At 52.7% G+C, this 18609-nt stretch overlaps 1 protein-coding gene across 1 annotated transcript; it reads left to right on the forward strand.

The window, feature by feature from the left end:
• Nucleotides 1-727: 727 nt before the first annotated feature.
• On the forward strand, nt 728-16968 carry SLC25A37 (solute carrier family 25 member 37). The gene is made up of 4 exons (XM_082298326.1): nt 728-1023; nt 9266-9494; nt 11572-11628; nt 13437-16968. Exons 1-4 carry the CDS (start codon nt 823-825, stop codon nt 13955-13957), a joined length of 1008 nt encoding a protein of 335 aa, XP_082154452.1. The 5' UTR covers nt 728-822; the 3' UTR covers nt 13958-16968.
• The last annotated feature ends 1641 nt before the right edge of the window (nt 16969-18609 follow it).

Raw genomic sequence — 18609 nt, forward strand, 5'->3', positions numbered from 1 at the left:
GTCCTTCCATGAGGGGCCCGTCCTTTCATGAGGGGCCCGTCCTTTCATGAGGATGCCCGCCCTTCCATGAGGATGCCCGCCCTTCCATGAGGATGCCCGCCCTTCCATGAGGGTGCCCGTCCTTTCATGAGGGGCCCGTCCTTGCACAAGGGGTGCCTGTGAGCTTTAAGGGGCGCACCGGTTCTCAGGAGGGGCGTGAGCTTGCACAGGACGCGGGACATCCAGAGATGACACCTCGGGAGTCCCAGCCACGCCGCCATCCAGGAACCATCAAGCTGCGACAAAAACCCCTCCGACAACAGGAACTGCTAAATCTCGCCTTCTTTCCCCCCAGCTTTCCCCATGGCACAAATCACCGGATTACCACACCTTTCTCCCCTCCGACAGGCACTAAATCGCTGCCGCTGACTCAGTGTGGCACCGCATTTGTCGCTTCAAGTGACACTGGAGCTCCCACAGCCCCGTTCCCCACAGCGGCACTCCCACAACACCACCGGCCCCTCAGGGCTACGCCCCGCCCCCAACACTACAGCCAATCACAGCCCAGCGCTCCACCGCTTCTCACCTTTCATTGGTTAACTTCCCTGCCAATCATTTTCCCGCCCAGTGATGTGACGAAGACGCGCCGCGCTGATTGGTGGAGCCGGGAAGGGCGTGGCGAGCGCGGCTTTAAGGCTGGGGGGGCGCGCGGTCCCAGCGCTCTCCCTTGTCCCGTCGCGGTGTTCGCGGTGCCGGCCCGTGTCCCCCCGGTACCGGCCCGTGTCCCCCCGGTACCGGCCCGTGTCCCCCCGGTACCGGCCCGTGTCCCCCCGGTGCCGGCGGATGGAGCTGAGCTGTCCCATGGGGGGCAGCGCCGCCGCCCCGCCGGGCCCCGGGCCCCCCGCCGCCTCCGGGGCCGGGCTGATGGACGGCGAGGACTACGAGAGCCTGCCCAGCGGCGCCGCGCTCGGCACGCACATGGTGGCCGGGGCCGTGGCGGGGATCATGGAGCACACGGTCATGTACCCCGTGGACTCGGTCAAGGTGCGTGGGGACAGCGGCGAGCGGCGGGGGAGGCGTGCCCGGGGGCTGCGGGCACGGGGGACCCGCTCGGTCCGGGATGTGCCGGGGGGACGCGGGCGGGGTACCCGGGGGATGCTGCTGCGGTCGGGACAACACGCGTGGGGTGCCGGGGGTGCTCGGGGGACAAGGAGAGGGGAGTGTGCAAGGGGGTGTTGGGGTACAGAAGGTTCTGGGGTGCAAGGGGAGGCACTGTAAGAGGGGTGTAAAGGGGGAAGTGTGCGAGCAGTTGGGGTGTAAGAAGTGCTGGGGGTGCAAAGGGCGAGAGGGGGATGCAAAGGGTTGTTGGGGTGCAAGGAGGGGAGAGAACATAAGAGGTTTTGGGCTGCGAGCAGGAGGGAGGTGCAAGGGGCTGTTGGGGTGCAAAGGGGGAAGTGTGTAAGCAGTTGTTGGGGTGCAAGAAGTGCTGGAGGTTCAAGGGGTTGTTGGGGTGCAAAGGTGTGTAAGGGATGTGTAGGAGTTGTTGGGGTGCAAAGGTGTGTAAGGGATGTGTAGGAGTTGTTGGGGTGCAAAAGGGAAAAGTCTGCAAGAAACTGGGGTGCAAGGAGGGGGGGAGCGTGTGAGGAGTGTTGGGATGCAGGAGGGAGCAGTTTGTGTGGGGTGTAAATGGGCTAAGTGTGGAAGAGGTGTTGGGGTGCAAATGGGGGGGAATGTTTAAGGGGTGTTGGGGCGCAAGAAAGGTGGGAATGCGTAAGGAATCCTGGGATGCAGAGGGGCAAAGTGTGCAGGGAGTGTCGGGGTGCACGTGTGGGAAAGTGGAATGTTGGGATGCACGAGGTTCCCGGGACAGGGAATGCGCTGGGCAGTCCCTGAGGTGTCACCTGTGGCTCTGGAGCTCTGCTCCCCCCCCCCCGGCCCCGTCCTTCAGCCCCGGGGAGCTTTGCACAACCGCTGGTGCAAAGGTGACGTCCCAGTGCTGCTCCCTGGACTGGGAGATGCCACCAGTGCCCTCCTGGCCTGGAACTGGATCAGCAGCTCCGTGGGCAGCTCTTCCCTCCGGGAGCGTTGGAATCCCAGCGCAGGAGGAAAAAGCTGCTGGGATGGGGTGGAGTGCCCACACCAGGATGGGGTGAGTGGCACGGACGTGGCTTTGTTGGGGTCAGGGTGTTCGCAGAGGGGCTGGCGGCTGGGTTTTGGAGCTGATGATGCTTGAGCAGACTCAGGGAAGGCTTCCCAGTGTCTCCAGAGTGGTGGGAAGCATCCTGAAGGATATTTCCTCCCTCTGCCGTGGCAGTTTGCTGCTGTGGGGCCTTCAAAAGAAGAGGCAAAGCTGGGAAAAGCCGAACTCCCTCGGTGATGGTGCGGATGAATCACAAGATGTTGCAATCCCTCCTTTTCATGCTGGGCTCCCTGAAAGAGCAGAAAGAGCAGAGGAGAGGAAATGCCTTGGCTTTGAGAGGCTGCAGGTCCCGCCAATGTGATAAGCACTCAAAGGAAATATTCCCTGGTTTTTTTACCCTGTTTTCCCTCTGGGTCTGTCCCTTCTGCACCTGGCTCCTAGATTTGGGACGTCCCCGCTGGGTGTGGGGTCGGTGCCCACCCTGAGCGTGGCACCAGCTGCTGGCACAAACAAATGAGGTGTTTTGTGCCCAGTCACGGCCGGAGCGGGAGCAGCTCCGTGGGTGTTGTCACTCCGGAATTCTAGAGTTGATCCCGAGGGCATTTCCTCCGCGGGGAAAGCAGAGAGAGAAAACGAAAGTGGTGTGCCTGGGCTTCCCAGAGAGGGGAGGCGCTTTGTAGGAAAAATCCCTGGGTTGTGACTTCCCTGGCTGCTCCAGGGCCGGGGCTGTGCCTTAGGCTGGGATAATTCCGCTCAGCCAAGTGCCTGGAAGTGCTGGGGAGAGGATAAAACGCTCCGGCTGCCGCTGGAAAACTCCTGCGGAGCGTGGCCAAGGTCGCTCCGTGTTCTGGGGCAGAGCGAAATCCCGAGCTGCAGGCTGGGATCCCACTCCTGCCCTGGGCGCTCGCTGCTCTTCTACCTGTCTGCTTTGGGAAAAGGTGATAAATAACCCAAAAAAAGGGATTTTTTGGATCCCTAAAGAGCTTTTGTTTTTTTAATTTGGTGGTAATCCAATAGCAACTCAGCCCCTAAGAGCAGCTCTTTTGCTTCACCGTGGGAGAGGGGCCACGTTCCTACAGAAAGGGAGCAAAGCTTCTCCTCAGTGGCACTTCCTGGATCAGAATTCCAGGCTGGAGGAGGTCGGGGTTTCTGGATGTGCAGAAAGAGCACCTGGGTAGCTCCTGCTCGGAGGGAAAAGTCTGGGTTCCAGCGAGTCATTTCCTCTCAAAGAGAAACTGAAAATGTCGTAATTTGGGGAATTGCTGCTGCAGACACTTGCACAACCCCTGAGCTCAGTGGGGTCACGAATCCCAGAATGGTTTGGGTGGGAAGGGACTTTAAAATCCCCCAGTGCCAGCCCTGCCCTGGGCAGGGACACCTCCCACTGTCCCAGGCTGCTCCAGCCTGGCCTTGGGCACTGCCAGGGATCCAGGGGCAGCCCCAGCTGCTCTGGGAATTCCATCCCAGCTCCTCTGCACCCTCTAAATCGCACTCTAAATCTGCACCCCCTTCTAAATCTACACTCTTTTCCTTTCTGTTAATTTCCATTGTTAAATAAAATATTAAATAATAAAAAGTAGGTTTTTTAATCCATTGGGCAAAGCCCCCTCAAGCTCTGGCCTCACTTTGCCTCTGCCTCTCCCCCTCAGCACTGGTTGTTTGGGCACTCTGGGCTGGATTTTTACTGGTGCTGCTGGTGTTTCTCAGAGTTCTCAGGCTTGTTTTTGTTTGTAGCTGCTGCAAACAGCTGTGCTGGGAACCCTGATCCGTCCCCAAATTATCTGGAGGGATCAGCGTGTCAAGGCCTCCTGATGGCAGCAAAAAAGGAGTTTCTGGAGGGTTCCTCAGGAGCCTCCTCCTCCTTCCCTATTCCATTTGGTGATTTTTCTGCTGGAGCTGGTTTCCCAAAGGCTGGGATCCTTTGGGGATGTGAGGAACAGTTTTGCTCCCCTGGGGATTAATTAATTGCTGGGGGGAGAAACTGGAGGTGTGCAGAGCTGGCACCTCTCTTCGTGCAGAAGGTGGCAATGGCTCTAGGGACAAAAAAAATCCTTTTCCATGAAAACCTGGCCTGCCTTTGGAGCTTCCCTGCTGGTCACCAAGGTCCTGGAAGCACAGCAGAACACGTGAGGGAGGTAGGGCTGTGGATTGTTTGGGGTTTGGTGGTGGCAGGTTCTGCATCCCCCCATCTCCAGCAGCTCCAGGAGGAGCAGTTCCTCGTGTTCCAGCTGAGGGGGGGCGTTGGGATGTTGGGAATTCCTGGATAACCTCTTGGGCTGACCCTTGGCTCCCCTCCCATGGGTTACTGCTCGTTTGGGGGCTGCTCCAGCTGAACCTGCCCCCAAAACTGGGGGGGTTCAGAGCCTGCTCCTGCCTCGTGCCCTGTCCAGCTGGCAGGATCTGCCTGGAGCCCTGCAGAACCGCTGCTCGTTTCCTGCTAAAAGCATTTTGTGTTCCCTTGGTGAGCCTTTGGCAGGCTGGGGCTGCCACATGAAGCCGGGAAAAGCAGGTTGTGCTCAGAGAAAAATCAATAAAAAACCCCAAAACAAAAGGCAAACGAAGTCTGAGGGTGTTTGTAGGGTGTCAAAGCAGTGACCTTCTGCCAGGATATGCAAAAGAGAGACCTGACTCCTGCTAGGAAAACAATTCTGGGTAGAAAACAATGCAGGAGGGCCGGTGCTCTTGCCAAATTGCATCCAGCAGGACAGAGCTCTTCCCAGAGAGCAGGGAACTGCCTGGACCTGACCCTGCTGCTTGTGGTGGTGGTTTTTTTATGCCCAAGCTGCAGCCAGGACAAGCAGGGCACTTGTGGCCTTGGCCTCCCCGCTGCCTTATGCAATGGGGATTAATTGAAGTAGGTGGAGAAGAATTTCTTGGCTGCTTATCAGGGGTGAGGCTCCAGGAGCTGCTTGGTGGCTCCAGATAGGTGAGGGGAGCTGGGGGCACTGCCCAGCTCAGGGAAATCGTCTCCCCAAGCCCTGATAAACTTCAGCTCCCTCACACAGAGCCTGGACCTGCTCCGGGCCTCTGCCTCGGCAGCACCACCCGGGAGATCCAGGCTTTGGTTATTCCTTGGGCAGTTTGTGCTCCTAAATCCAGGCTTTGGTTATTCCTTGGGCAGTTTGTGCTCCTAAATCCTGGCTTTGGTTATTCCTTGGGCAGTTTGTGCTCCTAAATCCAGGCTTTGGTTATTCCTTGGGCAGTTTGTGCTCCTAAATCCAGGCTTTGGTTATTCCTTGGGCAGTTTGTGCTCCTAAATCCTGGATTTGATTATTCCTTGGGCAGTTTGTGCTCCTGAATCCAGGCTTTGGTTATTCCTTGGGCAGTTTGTGCTCCTAAATCCTGGATTTGATTATTCCTTGGGCAGTTTGTGCTCCTGAATCCAGGCTTTGGTTATTCCTTGGGCAGTTTGTGCTCCTGAATCCAGGCTTTGGTTATTCCTTGGGCTGTTTATCCTCCTAAATCCAGGTTTTGGTTATTCCTTGGGCAGTTAGTCCTGGTTTTATCTGCTCCTTGGCCTGTTTGTCCTGTTGAACCCAGGTTTTGGTTATTCCTTGGCCTGTTTATCCTGTTTTTGGTTATTCCTTGGCCTGTTTATCCTGTTTTTTGTTATTCCTTGGGCTGTTAGTCCTGGTTTTATCTGCTCCTTGGGCTGTTTGTCCCTGTTTTTGGTTATTCCTTGGGCTGTTAGTCCTGGTTTTATCTGTTCCTTGGGCTGTTTGTCCCTGTTTTTGGTTATTCCTTGGGCTGTTAGTCCTGGTTTTATCTGCTCCTTGGGCTCTTAGTCCTGTTCTACCCACAGGTGGTGGATGGCTGATGCAAGCTGAGCCTGTGTGGGCTCCTCTGGGCTGTGGGGTGAGTTTTGAACCCCTTCAGAGCAGCTCAGATCCACCAAAAAAAGAGAAATCCCATTTATCCATTCTCATGTGAGAGCCCTACCCACCTTGCACCCCTTTTCCATGAAAACTTGCCCTGTTCCTCACCAAGCTGGGGCAGCAGGGAGTCTGTAAATTGATTTTCCTGGGGCTGTGTGTGGCCCCTGCCAGGTACAGGAGGTTCTGTTCCATCATGGGAACTGCCATGGTGAAAGTGGGAAAAACTGGATCATCAATCCAGTGGAAATCCTTGGCTTTACTTCCCAAAACCGCGTTGGTCCTGCACAGAAATGTCACCTGCTGCTCCCGTGGCTACCCTGAGGCGAGACTGGGATTTTTCCTCCTGAAATCCTAACCAGCATCCATAGGATGGGAAGGTGCAGAGACCTGTGAGGGCTTGCAAGACTGCCTGACAGCTGGGTTTAAAACCTGCTTTTAATTCCCAGTGAATTCAGTGCGTTGCTGCCCTCCCAGGAGGATTTTCCTGAGCCTTTGGGTTCGTTTCCAGCAGCGTTCAGTGCTCCCAGGGAATGTGGGGCTGTGGAACAGGAAGCTTTGCACGAGGCTGCCAAATTCCCTGTTGGAGGGTGATGCCTTTCACGAGTGCCAGCTGATGCTGGAGTCTGAAATTCCAGCCAAGTCTCCGTGCAAAGAATCCCTGTGTGATTTTTAGGGGGTTTTTAGAGGATTTACTGCAAATTCTGTAAATTGGTTGCTTTAGGCTTAAGTAAACCCGGCTTGGTTTTGTTATTCCGGGTGAAAGTCCTGCACTGAGCTCTGATCTCTTCCTTGGGCTCACGGAGGGGCTGTGGAAGTGCTTTGGGGTTCCTGCTGAGGGGTTTGGGGGCTCCAAGGTTCAAACCTGAAAAGGTTTTATGGACTCAAGGCTGAGCTGCAGTGTGGCCTCATGGCTAATTAATGAAGGGCTTGATGAGCTGGAGGGCATCCTGCCGAGGAAGGAATCCTTCCTGCAGCTCTCAAGCTTCTCCTTGGAAAAGCATGGATTCCAGAGGCTGCTGAGCACCCCTTTCCCAGTGTTTGTGTTTCCAGGCTGAGGCTGCTCCAAGGGCCGTGTCCCTCTGGGCTGGAATTGCAGAATCATGGAATTACTGAGCTTGGAAAAGCCTTCCAAGGCCATCCCATCCAAGCTGTGACCCATCCCCACCTCGTCCCCAGCCCAGACCATGGAGTGCCTCATCCAGGCTTTCCTTGGACACCTCCAGGGATGTGACTCCATGACCTGTCCCAGTGTTTAACCCTTTCCCACATGCAGGACAGGAAGGATCTGTGGGCATTTTGCTGCTCAGGATTTCCTGGGATCATCTTTCTGGGATGGCTGTGGAGGTTTGAGCTTTCCCAGTGCTGGTTGGGGTCCTGGGACCCCTCCCACGTTGTCATTGTCACCTTCAGGCCTTTGAGCCCTGCTGTGCCACGGCATCGTCTGCAGACGCCTTCAAGGAGCTCCAAGGAAATTTTCCTGAGGGAAAAAATGTGTAAGGGAGTGGTGGCAGTGAGGTTTGGGGCAGGTTTGGATGGCAGGAGCTCAGCTGGCTTAAAATCTGTGGGGGAAAACGAGCTGAGGGACAGAAATGCAGCTGGGATTCCCTGGCCAGGCCCTCGGTGGGTGCAGAGCTCTGGGAGCTGAGGGGAAAACAGGGATGAGGAACCTCCCAGAGCCATTGGGGGACAGCGGCTCCGCCTTTTCTCCTTTTGGGGCCATTCCTGCCCGTTCCCAGTTTTCCCAGCTCGCCCTTCTAGGAACTGTCCCAAGCTGCTGGGCAGCTGCAGGAGGGACAAGCTGGGGCAGAGTCAGGGTGTTGAAAGCAGGAGGCAATTACAGCCTTCCCTGGATTTCTTCACCCAGCCTTTGGAGCAGCCACAGCAGCCTCGTTCCTCAGACTTTCCATGGATAAACCAGAGCAGAGGTTACACTTCCCTCCCGGAGCAGCCTGGGTGTCGCAGTGGGAGTGTGGACTCCATCCGGCAGGATAAATAAAAAAAAAAAAGGGGTAAAAATAAAAAAAAAAGGGATAAAAAGGGGTAAAAATAATAAAAAAATGGGATAAAAATAAAAAGAAATGGGATAAAAAAAGGGATTAAAAATTGAAAAAAAAAGGGATAAAAATTGAAAAAAAAAGGGATAAAAATTGAAAAAAAAAGGGATAAAAATTGAAAAAAAAAGGGATAAAAATTGAAAAAAAAGGGATAAAAATTGAAAAAAAATGGGATAGAAATTGAAAAAAAAATGGGATAGAAATTGAAAAAAAAATGGGATAGAAATTGAAAAAAAATGGGATAGAAATTGAAAAAAAATGGGATAGAAATTGAAAAAAAAGGGATAAAAATTGAAAAAAAAGGGATAAAAATTGAAAAAAAATGGGATAGAAATTGAAAAAAAAGGGATAAAAATTGAAAAAAAAGGGATAAAAATTGAAAAAAAAGGGATAAAAATTGAAAAAAAAGGGATAAAAATAAAAAATGGGATTAAAAAAAGGGATAAAAAAATAGGATAAAAAAGGGATAAAAAATAGGATAAAAAAAGGGATAAAAAAACAGGATAAAAAAGGGAAAAAAATAGGATAAAAAAAGGGATAAAAATAAAAAAAAGGGATAAAAATGGGATAAAAATAAAAAAATGGGATAAAAAAATGGGTTAAAAATAAAAAAATGGGTTAAAAATTAAAAAAATGGGTTAAAAATTAAAAAAATGGGTTAAAAATAAAAAAAATGGTTAAAAATTTTAAAAAAAGGGATAAAAATTTTAAAAAAGGGATAAAAATTTAAAAAAAGGGATGAAAATTTAAAAAATGGGATAAAAATTAAAAAAAGGGATAAAAATTTAAAAAATGGGGTAAAAATTTAAAAAAATAGGATAACAATTAAAAAAATAGGATAACAATTAAAAAAATAGGATAAAAATTAAAAAAAAAGGATAAAAATTAAAAAATAGGATAAAAATTTAAAAAAATAGGATAAAAATTAAAAAAAAATAGGATAAAAATTAAAAAAAAATAGGATAAAAATTAAAAAAAAATAGGATAAAAATTAAAAAAAAATAGGATAAAAATTAAAAAAAAATAGGATAAAAATTAAAAAAAAAATAGGATAAAAATTAAAAAAAATCGGTTAAAAAAAAAAAGGGATAAATAAGGGACATCCACAGACTGAGCTGACCCCTCACTGACCTGGGAACTGTGGTAGCTCTGAAGGGTGGGGTTGGTTGCGCTCGGCTGGGTAACCAAGGCCTCTCCCCTCGTGTGCTTTGTTGCAGACGCGGATGCAGAGCCTGCAGCCGGACCCCAAAGCTCGCTACAGGAGCGTGTACGGAGCCCTCAAGAAGATGGTCCTGACCGAGGGGCTCTGGAGGCCCTTACGGGGCATTAATGTCACCGTGCTGGGGGCTGGCCCTGCCCACGCCATGTACTTCGCCTGCTATGAGAAAATGAAAAAGTCTCTCAGTGATATTTTCCAGCAGGGAGGAAACAGCCACTTGGCCAATGGTATTTTTGGGGTTTTTCACTAAAAAAAACCCCTCCCCTCCGTTTGTGGTTAGCAAGCTGTCCCTTGTTTGCTTCTCACTCAGCCTGGTGTCCCTCCCAATCTAAATTCCTGGTTAATTTCAAATTATTCCGGCACAAATCATCAATTTAGTGGGCAAAAGGTGTCCAGGTGCAGCTGTGCTGTTCCTATCTTATCACAGAATCCTTAAAGTTGGGAAAAACCTTCAGGATTGTCAAATCCCAGCTTTGAAGGTATCACCAAAAATGTGACCATATGAAGGCATCGCCTCAACCTCTGGAGGTTTGAAGTTCAGGTGTCCCGGGAGCACGGAGTTCACTCCATCCTCTGTGTGCTTTAACTTTTAGCAGGAATATTCCACTTTAAAACTCCTTGGGGAAGTGCTTCTGGAATATTTCACTTTAAAACTCCTTGGGGAAGTGCTTCTGGAATATTTCACTTTAAAACTCCTTGGGGAAGTGCTTCTGGAATATTTCACTTTAAAACTCCTTGGGGAAGTGCTTCTGTAATATTTCACTTTTAAACTCCTTGGGGAAGTGCTTCTGGAATATTTCACTTTAAAACTCCTTGGGGAAGTGCTTCTGGAATATTTCACTTTAAAACTCCTTGGGGAAGTGCTTCTGGAATATTTCACTTTAAAACTCCTTGGGGAAGTGCTTCTGGAATATTTCACTTTAGAACTCCTTGGGGAAGTGCTTCTGGAATATTTCACTTTTAAACTCCTTGGGGAAGTGCTTCTGGAATATTCCACTTCTAAACTCCTTGGGGAAGTGCTTCTGGTTTTCCTGAGGCTTTGGACTAAGCAAGCCAATAGCAGGAGAAACCCTGGAATTGAGCAGCCAGGGCTTTACCAAAGGGGAGATTTCCATGGTTTTGCTGGGATGTGTTGGTAGGAATCTTCCATGGGGCCACTGAACTCAGCTAAGAGAATAAAATTCCTTCTCCTCGCTGCTCTTTGCCGGGAACACATTCCTGAGTTTGCCTTTCAAGTAGCTACAGGTGCCAGCAGGAAAACTGGAGCCGTGGCTTCATGAGGAATGACCAAAAGTCATTTGGGCAAGAGGGAATTGGAGGTGGGAGCCGACATCAAAGGGAAGGTGTGGCTGGAGAGCCTCATCCCGGAGCCGAGTGCGGGATGGGTCAGGGCTGGCTGGGTTTGGCAGACCCGGGGCAAGGAGTGTTGGGAAGCAGGCTGTGAGTGGAGGGGTGAAAATCCCTAATTAGGGATGTGCCGAGGGGATGAGGAGCATTGCTCACGGCTCGCTCAGACGCCGGCGGTGTCTGGGACAGACAAAACCTTGGGAATTGTTCTTGGCAAGAGCAAAGGTGGGGGCTGGGAGTGGATTTCTCTCAGGATGAGTTTCCTGGCCTGGGAATGTTGGATGTGGGATCTGGGTGCTCCCTGAGCATGGGTGGAGTCCCTCATGGATGGGATTCCCCATGGATGGTTCCCTATGGATGGGAGCCCCCCGTGGATGGATTCCCCATAGATAAATTCCCCATGGATGGGATCTCCCATGGATGGAGCCCCCAATGGATGGAATCCCCATAGATAAATTCCCCATGGATGGGATCCCTATGGATGGAGCCCCCCATGGATGGGATCCCTATGGATGGGAGCCCCCCATAGATGGAATCCCCATGGATGAATTCCCTATGGATGGGATCTCCCATGGATGGAGCCCCCAATGGATGGGATTCCCCATGGATGAATTCCCCATGGATGAATTCCCTATGGATGGAGCCCCCCATGGATGGAATCCCCATAGATAAATTCCCTATGGATGGGATCCCTATGGATGGAGCCCCCCATGGATGGGATCCCTATGGATGGAGCCCCCCATGGATGGGAGCCCCCCATGGATGGAGCCCCCCATAGATGGAATCCCCATGGATGAATTCCCTATGGATGGGATCTCCCGTGGATGGAGCCCCCCGTGGATGGAGCCCCCCATGGATGAATTCCCCATGGATGGAGCCCCTGTGGATGGCAGTGCCAGGACAAGCTCTCCCTTCTGAGCCAGGATTTGTTTTCTCAAGGCTGCTCTTGCCCTGCAGGCATCGCTGGGAGCGTGGCCACGCTGCTCCACGACGCCGTCATGAACCCTGCTGAAGGTAATTCCCGGGATTCTGGCATGTGCTGCTCCCGTAAGGACACCCAGAGCCTCCAGTGCCCCTGCCCAGCTTGAATCCAGGGACAAATCCCTCCTGGCTGTTCTCCCTCCATCCCTTGGGAAGAACAGGACAAAGCCAGGGCTGCCCCCAGCTCGGAGAGCTCCGAACCCAGGGGCTCATTCCTCTGTCCCTTGGGAAGAGAGGGAGAGCAGCCAGGAGGGATTTATCCCTGGATCTCTGTGGTGCACTGTGACTTTCCAGGAAAGGCATCCCCCCTTACTGGTGTCCCCCCTTACTGGTGTTCTTCTTACTGTCACCACTCCGCTGCTCCTTGGGGAAGTGGTTCCGGTTTTCCTGAGGCTTTGGACTAACCAAGCTGAGCTCAGGTTGTTGGATGAGCACACGGAGGGACTGTGAGACTCCTGGGGAGGGGGAGTGGCATGAGGAGGCCTCAGGAAAATGAGGATTTAACAGGAAGATGCAGCTGGAATGGCAGTGCTGTGACCTGCCAGCTCCTCAGGGTCACCGGGCTGTGCTCCTGACAGGGCCCAGAAACCTCCTGTGTATCAAATCCTTTTAATCATACCCTGATTAAATTAATTGGCCTCTTAAATCAGTGGAAGTCACTGCAGCTGGTGAGGCTGGGGGGGTGGGTGGCACCCCCAGGTGATGCTCAGGTGGGAATTGGCCTTCCTGCCCTCATCCACCTTCCCCCCTCATCCCTGCTGGCTCCGATTGTGCATCCCCACTGAGGGTCCTGAGCAGTCTGGCTTAATGGTGAGAGCTGAGGAGTCATTAATTAACCCTGAGGAGTTCATTAGAGCTAGAGGGTCATTAATTAAGCCTGAGGAGAGGGGTTCATTAGAATTCAAGGGTCATTAATTAAGCCTGAGGGGAGGGGTTCATTAGAGCTAGAGGGTCATTAATTAAGCCTGAGGAAAGGGGTTCATTAAGAAGTGATCTCTGAGCCGTGCCCTCCCTGTGCTGAGTTTTGGGGGCGCTGGGCAGCTCGGGGGGATCGGTTTGGATGGGGAAGGGGAGGCTGGCTCTGTGTGTGCAGGGCTGGGCCCAGGGGTCACTCTGAGGGCTGTGCCAGCCAGGCCAGAGCCCACAGCTGAGCCCTGTCCCCATCATGTCCCTGTCCCCATCATGTCCCTGTCCTGTCCCCATCATGTCCCTGTCCTGTCCCCATTGTGTCCCTGTCCCTGTTGTGTCCCCATCGTGTCCCTGTCCCTGTCCCCGTTGTGTCCCCGTCCCCATCGTGTCCCCATCATGTCCCTGTCCCCATCGTGTCCCTGTCCTGTCCCCGTTGTGTCCCTGTCCCTGTCGTGTCCCCATCCCGTCCCCATCGTGTCCCCGTTGTGTCCCTGTCCCCATCATGTCCCCATCGTGTCCCTGTCCTCATTGTGTCCCTGTCCTGTCCCTGTCCCCGTCATGTCCATGTCCCCATCGTGTCCCCATCGTGTCCCCATCATGTCCCTGTCCCCATCGTGTCCCTGTCCTGTCCCCGTTGTGTCCCTGTCCCTGTCGTGTCCCTGTCCCCATCCCCGTCCTCATTGTGTCCCTGTCCCTGTCCCCATCCCATCCCCATCGTGTCCCTGTCCCCATTGTGTCCCTGTCCTGTCCCTGTCCCCATTGTGTCCCCGTCCTCATCGTGTCCCTGTCCATGTCCCTGTCCCCATTGTGTCCCCATCGTGTCCCTGTCCTGTCCCCATTGTGTCCCTGTCCCCATCCCGTCCCTGTTCCCATTGTGTCCCCATCCCCATCCCCATCCCGTTCCCATCCCGTCCCCGTCCTGTCCCCGGCAGTGGTGAAGCAGCGCCTGCAGATGTTCAACTCTCCCTACACGTCGGTGCTGGGCTGCGTGCGGGCCGTGCAGAGGACCGAGGGCTTCGGCGCCTTCTACCGCAGCTACACCACGCAGCTGACCATGAACGTGCCCTTCCAGGCCATCCACTTCATCACCTACGAGCTCCTGCAGGAGCACCTCAACCCTCACCGCGAGTACAACCCCCGCTCCCACATCGTGGCCGGCGCCGTGGCCGGAGCCGTGGCCGCCGCCGCCACCACGCCCCTGGACGTGTGCAAGACGCTGCTCAACACCCAGGAGAACACGGCCCTGAGCTCCCTCAACATCAGGGGGCACCTGTCGGGCATGGCCAACGCCTTCAGCACCGTGTACCAGCTGGGAGGGCTCCCCAGCTTCTTCAAGGGGGTCCAAGCTCGGGTCATTTACCAGATGCCCTCCACGGCCATCGCCTGGTCCGTGTATGAGTTCTTCAAGTACTTCCTCACCAAGCACACGCTGGAGAAGAGAACATCCTTGTGAGAAAGGAGTGGGAATCTCCCTGTGCCTCCTCCCAGCCAGCCCAGCTGGGATTCTGGTGGATTCACATCTCTGCATCTCCCTGCCCAGGGATTCCTGTGGGATTTGTGGCCACTGAGTGTCCCCAGGGATTGAGGGTCATTGAGTGTCCCCTGGGATTGAGGGTCACTGAGTGTCCTCAGGGATTGAGGGTCATTGAGTGTCCCCAGGGATTCCTGTGGTCACTGTCCCTAAGGATTCCCATGGCCACTGAGTGTCCCCTGGGATTTGTGGCCACTGAGTGTCCCTAAGGATTCCCATGGTCACTGAGTGTCCCCTGGGATTCTCCTGGTGCTCGGCCACTGAGTTGCCCCCAGGGATTCCTGTGGCCACTGAGTGTCCCCAAGGATTCCCATGGTCACTGAGTGTCCTCAGGGGATTCCCATGGAATTCCCAGTCACTGAGTTGCCCCCAGGGATTCCCGTGGAATTCCCGGTCACTGAGTGCCCCCCTTCCCTTCCTTAAACAACAACAACAGAAGAGTTTATACAGACTTTTATATTAATATATATATATATATATTTAATAATTTTATTTTGCAGCAGTGCAATTGCAAACTGCTCTTTTTCTGGGAAATAAGATGGGAAATGGAGTTTACTCCTCGCTGAAGGTTTAGGTTATCCAACCTAAGCTGGGTTTGTTTGGTTGGTTGGTTGGTTTTTTTTTTTTTTAATTTTTTATTTTTACAGCAAAGAAACAAAATGTCCTGGCACAGAAGTGGATTTTTATAGCAATAGAAAACAGCTGGATAATGTTTATCCTTTATTTTTCTATGGAGGCTTTTGGGTGGGTTTTTAGATGCTTTTACAGCTGAGTGCAAAGCTGTTGAAAAAGGACTCCGTTCTTCCCTCCTGTGTAAGGAACACCCAAAATCATTGATTTTATGGCCAGATTGGCTTGAATTACCCCGAATTTACCCCCCAGGTGGTGGCCTGGGTGCTCCTCTGGGTGTCAAGGTACTTGGGAGCCCTTTGAGGGGACAAGGAATGGGGACGTTGCCTTGGGATGGCATCCCAAGATCCCTTTGTGGGGGAGAGGGGGAAAAACTCAATTCCAGTTTTTCCAGCTCTTGAAGACGTCGATTTTTAACCAAATCATTCTGCAAACTTGCTCAAGGTACCTTTTTATGGGGTGTGATGCTGGTCAGCCTTCATCCTCCCGGAGTTTATTCCCACTTTTTCCCCCCTAAAGCCCTGATCCCATTCCAGGAGCTCTCCCAGGATCACAGTGGGTGCCTGGAGCTGCTCAGATCCCGGGAAAGGGAAGTCCTGGAGCACAGGGAGGTCCTGGAGCTGCTGTTTACAGTTTACAGAGCCCCAGGGGTCAGGTCCTGGCAGCTCCAAAGCAGCACAAAATCCTTGGGAAAATCCCAATGCAGCTCCAAAGGCACCTCCCAGCCTGGGCTTGGCAAGAATTGCTGCTCATCCCAAAATCCCACCTGGAGGGGTTTTTGGGAGCCTGGATGTGCAGATTCAAGTCCCAGGGTCCATGTCCCATTTGGGAATGGCTCTTCCAAAGCAAATTCCAGCTTTTAACTGCTCCCTTGGGGGATCAGGAGGGATTTTTGGGATCCTGCATGTTCAAATTCAAGTCAGAGGATCCATGTCCCCTTTGGGAATGGCTCTTCCCAAACCAAATTCCATCCTTCAGCCCTCCCTTGGATGCTCAGGAAGGAGTTTTGGGATGCTGGATGTGCAAATCCGAGTTGCAGGATCTGTGTCCCCCCTCCCTGGGATGTCATTGTCCCCTCCCTGCTGGGCATCCCGGGATGTGGCTTGGGATCTCTGGGGCTGGAATGTGGCCCTGGAGCTCTCCCACCATCCAGGTGTGGTTTTTAGGGTGACACTGAGCAGATCCCATCCTTCTCCCACATTTTTTGGAGCAGGAAATTCCAAGATCCCCTCTCGGGGGTGCCACATGTGCCTTGTGGGAAGGATCCCGGTGCCTCAGGTGTGGAATGAGCTTTTTGATGCCTTTTTTTCGTGTTTTAACCTGAATGAATCCCTGTGCCAAAGGCTCCCTGTGCCTTAAAGCGGGAAAATCCAGCTGGAGCCTCCTTAAAGCGGGAAAATCCAGCTGGATGCTCCTGGTTTTTGTGGGTTTGGAGGTCTCAGAGCTGGGGGCAGCCTTGGAGTTTTTCCTTGAGAAGCTGGAGAGTCGCTGCCACGGCCAGAACTGCGCTGGGAAATTCCCATGGAGATGGAATTTTGGGATCGCTTGAATGCCAAAGGAACGAACTGTAGGATAACGTGGGTGATGCCAGCTTTTGCTGCAGCCTCTGGAGCAATTCCCGCTGCATCCTCCTTTTCCTCTGGCTGCTCCTTGGATCTTTCTGCCCTGGGAGCACCTCAGCTCCTCCTCGGAGTAACCTGGGAGCAGGGAGACACAAAATTCCTGGATAGGGGCAGCTGGGAGGGTGTTTGGGCATCCTCGGAGAGGGGGAGCTGCCTGGGAACCTCCCGAGGGATGGGAACAGAAATGATCAGCCAGGTTTTGTTGGGAATTCGCTCTTCCTCAGGCTGGGAATGGGCGAGGAGCACTTGGATCACCCTGGATGTCCAACAAAGCCAAAGGTCTCGCCTGCGGCAGGAACTGGTCCCATTCTCCAACTGGTGCTGCTGGATCCGCTGGGAAAATCCCTTCCCAAATCCCCTTCCCCATCCCAAAGATCCCTTCCAGGTTTGCCTTTGGAAGTTGGGCTGCAATTCGGAGCTCGAATTCCAGATTTTAGCCCAGTCCGTGACCCAAAATTCCGGATTTTAGCCCCGTCCGTGACCCAAAATTCCGGATTTTAGCCCAGTCCATGACCCAGTTCTGCTGCTCGTTCCGCCACAAACGCACGGAGGGATTTAAGGGAGGATGAGGAACTTTTGCAATTCTTCATCTGCTTTTTGTTTGGGTTTGTTGTTTTGTTTGTTTTTTTTTTTTTTTTTGCCTCGGCAAAAATAAAATTTTAAAAAATCTAAGAAAGAAAATAATAATAAAAAATAAAAATAAAACTAAAATAAGTGGATTTTCTCACTGTTTCCCAGCGCGGGGTCCAGGTGGGAAATGCTGCTACCGTTGTGTCACTGGAGCTCGAGGAAATAAAAATATCCTGATTTTTCTTTTTAGTCCTTTTTGTGTTTTTCCTTGGGATTGAGGGAGGTGCTGGCTCATCCCTGAGGGAATGGTGCCGTCTAGCGTTGCCTGAGCGCTTCAGCCTCATCCCGTGGGAGGTGGAAAACCCATCCTGGGGTGGGGGGGAAACGATTCTGGGAGGAGGAAAATCCATCCTGGGAAGGGGAAATTGATCCTGGAAGAAGGAAAATCCATTCTGGGAAGGGGAAAACGATTCTGGGAGGGAGAAAATCCTTCTGAAAGGAGGAAAATCCATTCCGAGAGGGGAAAAATCCCTTCTGGGAGGAGAAAAAAATCCTCCTGCGAGGGGGAAAATCCCTTCTGGGAGGAGGAAAATCCATGCTGGGAGGGATTTTCCAGCCTGGCAGCTCCTCCTTGGGTTCACGCTCCTCCAGGAGCCGCTGGAGAGTTTTGGGGATAATTCACGTCCATGTAGGAATTGCCGGGTTGGGAAGAGGCGCTGGAGCCCGGGCGCTCCGGGATTTGGGAGAAGGGGAGGATTTTTCCCTGGATGGAGAGGCTGGAGCTGTGCAGAGCAGCACGGGTGGCTCTCTCTTCCCTCTGGCTTTGTTGACGGCCCTTAAGTGGAAATTGGGAATTCCAGAAGTTGGGAATGCCAGAAATTGAGAATTCCAGGAGTTGGGAATGCCAGAAATTGAGAATTCCAGAAGTTGGGAATTCCTGCCTGCGGGATCCGGGATGGGTCCTGCGAGTGGGCCAAGGAGCAACCAAAGCATCACCGCAGCCCCTCCATCCCTCCACGGATTCCACCTCCTGGAGGTCTTTCCCAACTTTCCCAATCCCATAAAACTCCCGGGATGGCTCCGGGGAGGAGGGAGGAGCAGCTGGAGGTGCCAGCCCGGGCCCCTCGGGGCCGGGCGTTGCTGTGCCCTGGGAGCGGCATCGGATTCTGCTTTGGAACCGGGACAAATCCTTGTGTAAATATCCTGGGAAGGGTTTTTTTTTTATGGGATTTCTTCATCCCAGACACCTCAGCAGCTCCTGGGAGCCGCGGGATTTCCTGCAGGGAAGGGCTGCGCGGGACAGAATTCCCAACTCCTGCTTTTCCTGCGGGTCTGGAGGAAAAGAGGGCGTGGAAGAGATGGGGAAAGATGTAATAATATCTGGGAGAACTCCGAGCCTGAGGGGTGGAAGGAGAAATCCTGGAATATGGGAACGGAAAATCCCTGATTTCACCCCTTCAGCACCACGGGCTCTGCAGAACAGGATCCCTTTCCCAGGGAGGGGAGGAACTTCCAAGGGACATTTGCAGGGACGCCTTCCCCTATCCCAGGATCCCTTTCCCAGGACAGGATCCCATTCCCCAGACAGGATCCCTTTCCCCGGATAAAATCCTCTTTTCCAGGACAGGTTCCCTCTCCCAGGACAGGATCCCATTCCCAGGGCCAGATCCCATTCCCAATGAAGGATCCCATTCCCAATGAAGGATCACATTCCCAGGGCCGGATCCCATTCCCAGGGCCGGATCCCATTCC

Source organism: Coloeus monedula (assembly GCF_965178545.1).
Source record: "Coloeus monedula genome assembly, chromosome: 28".
Classification (NCBI taxonomy): Eukaryota; Metazoa; Chordata; class Aves; order Passeriformes; family Corvidae; genus Coloeus; species Coloeus monedula.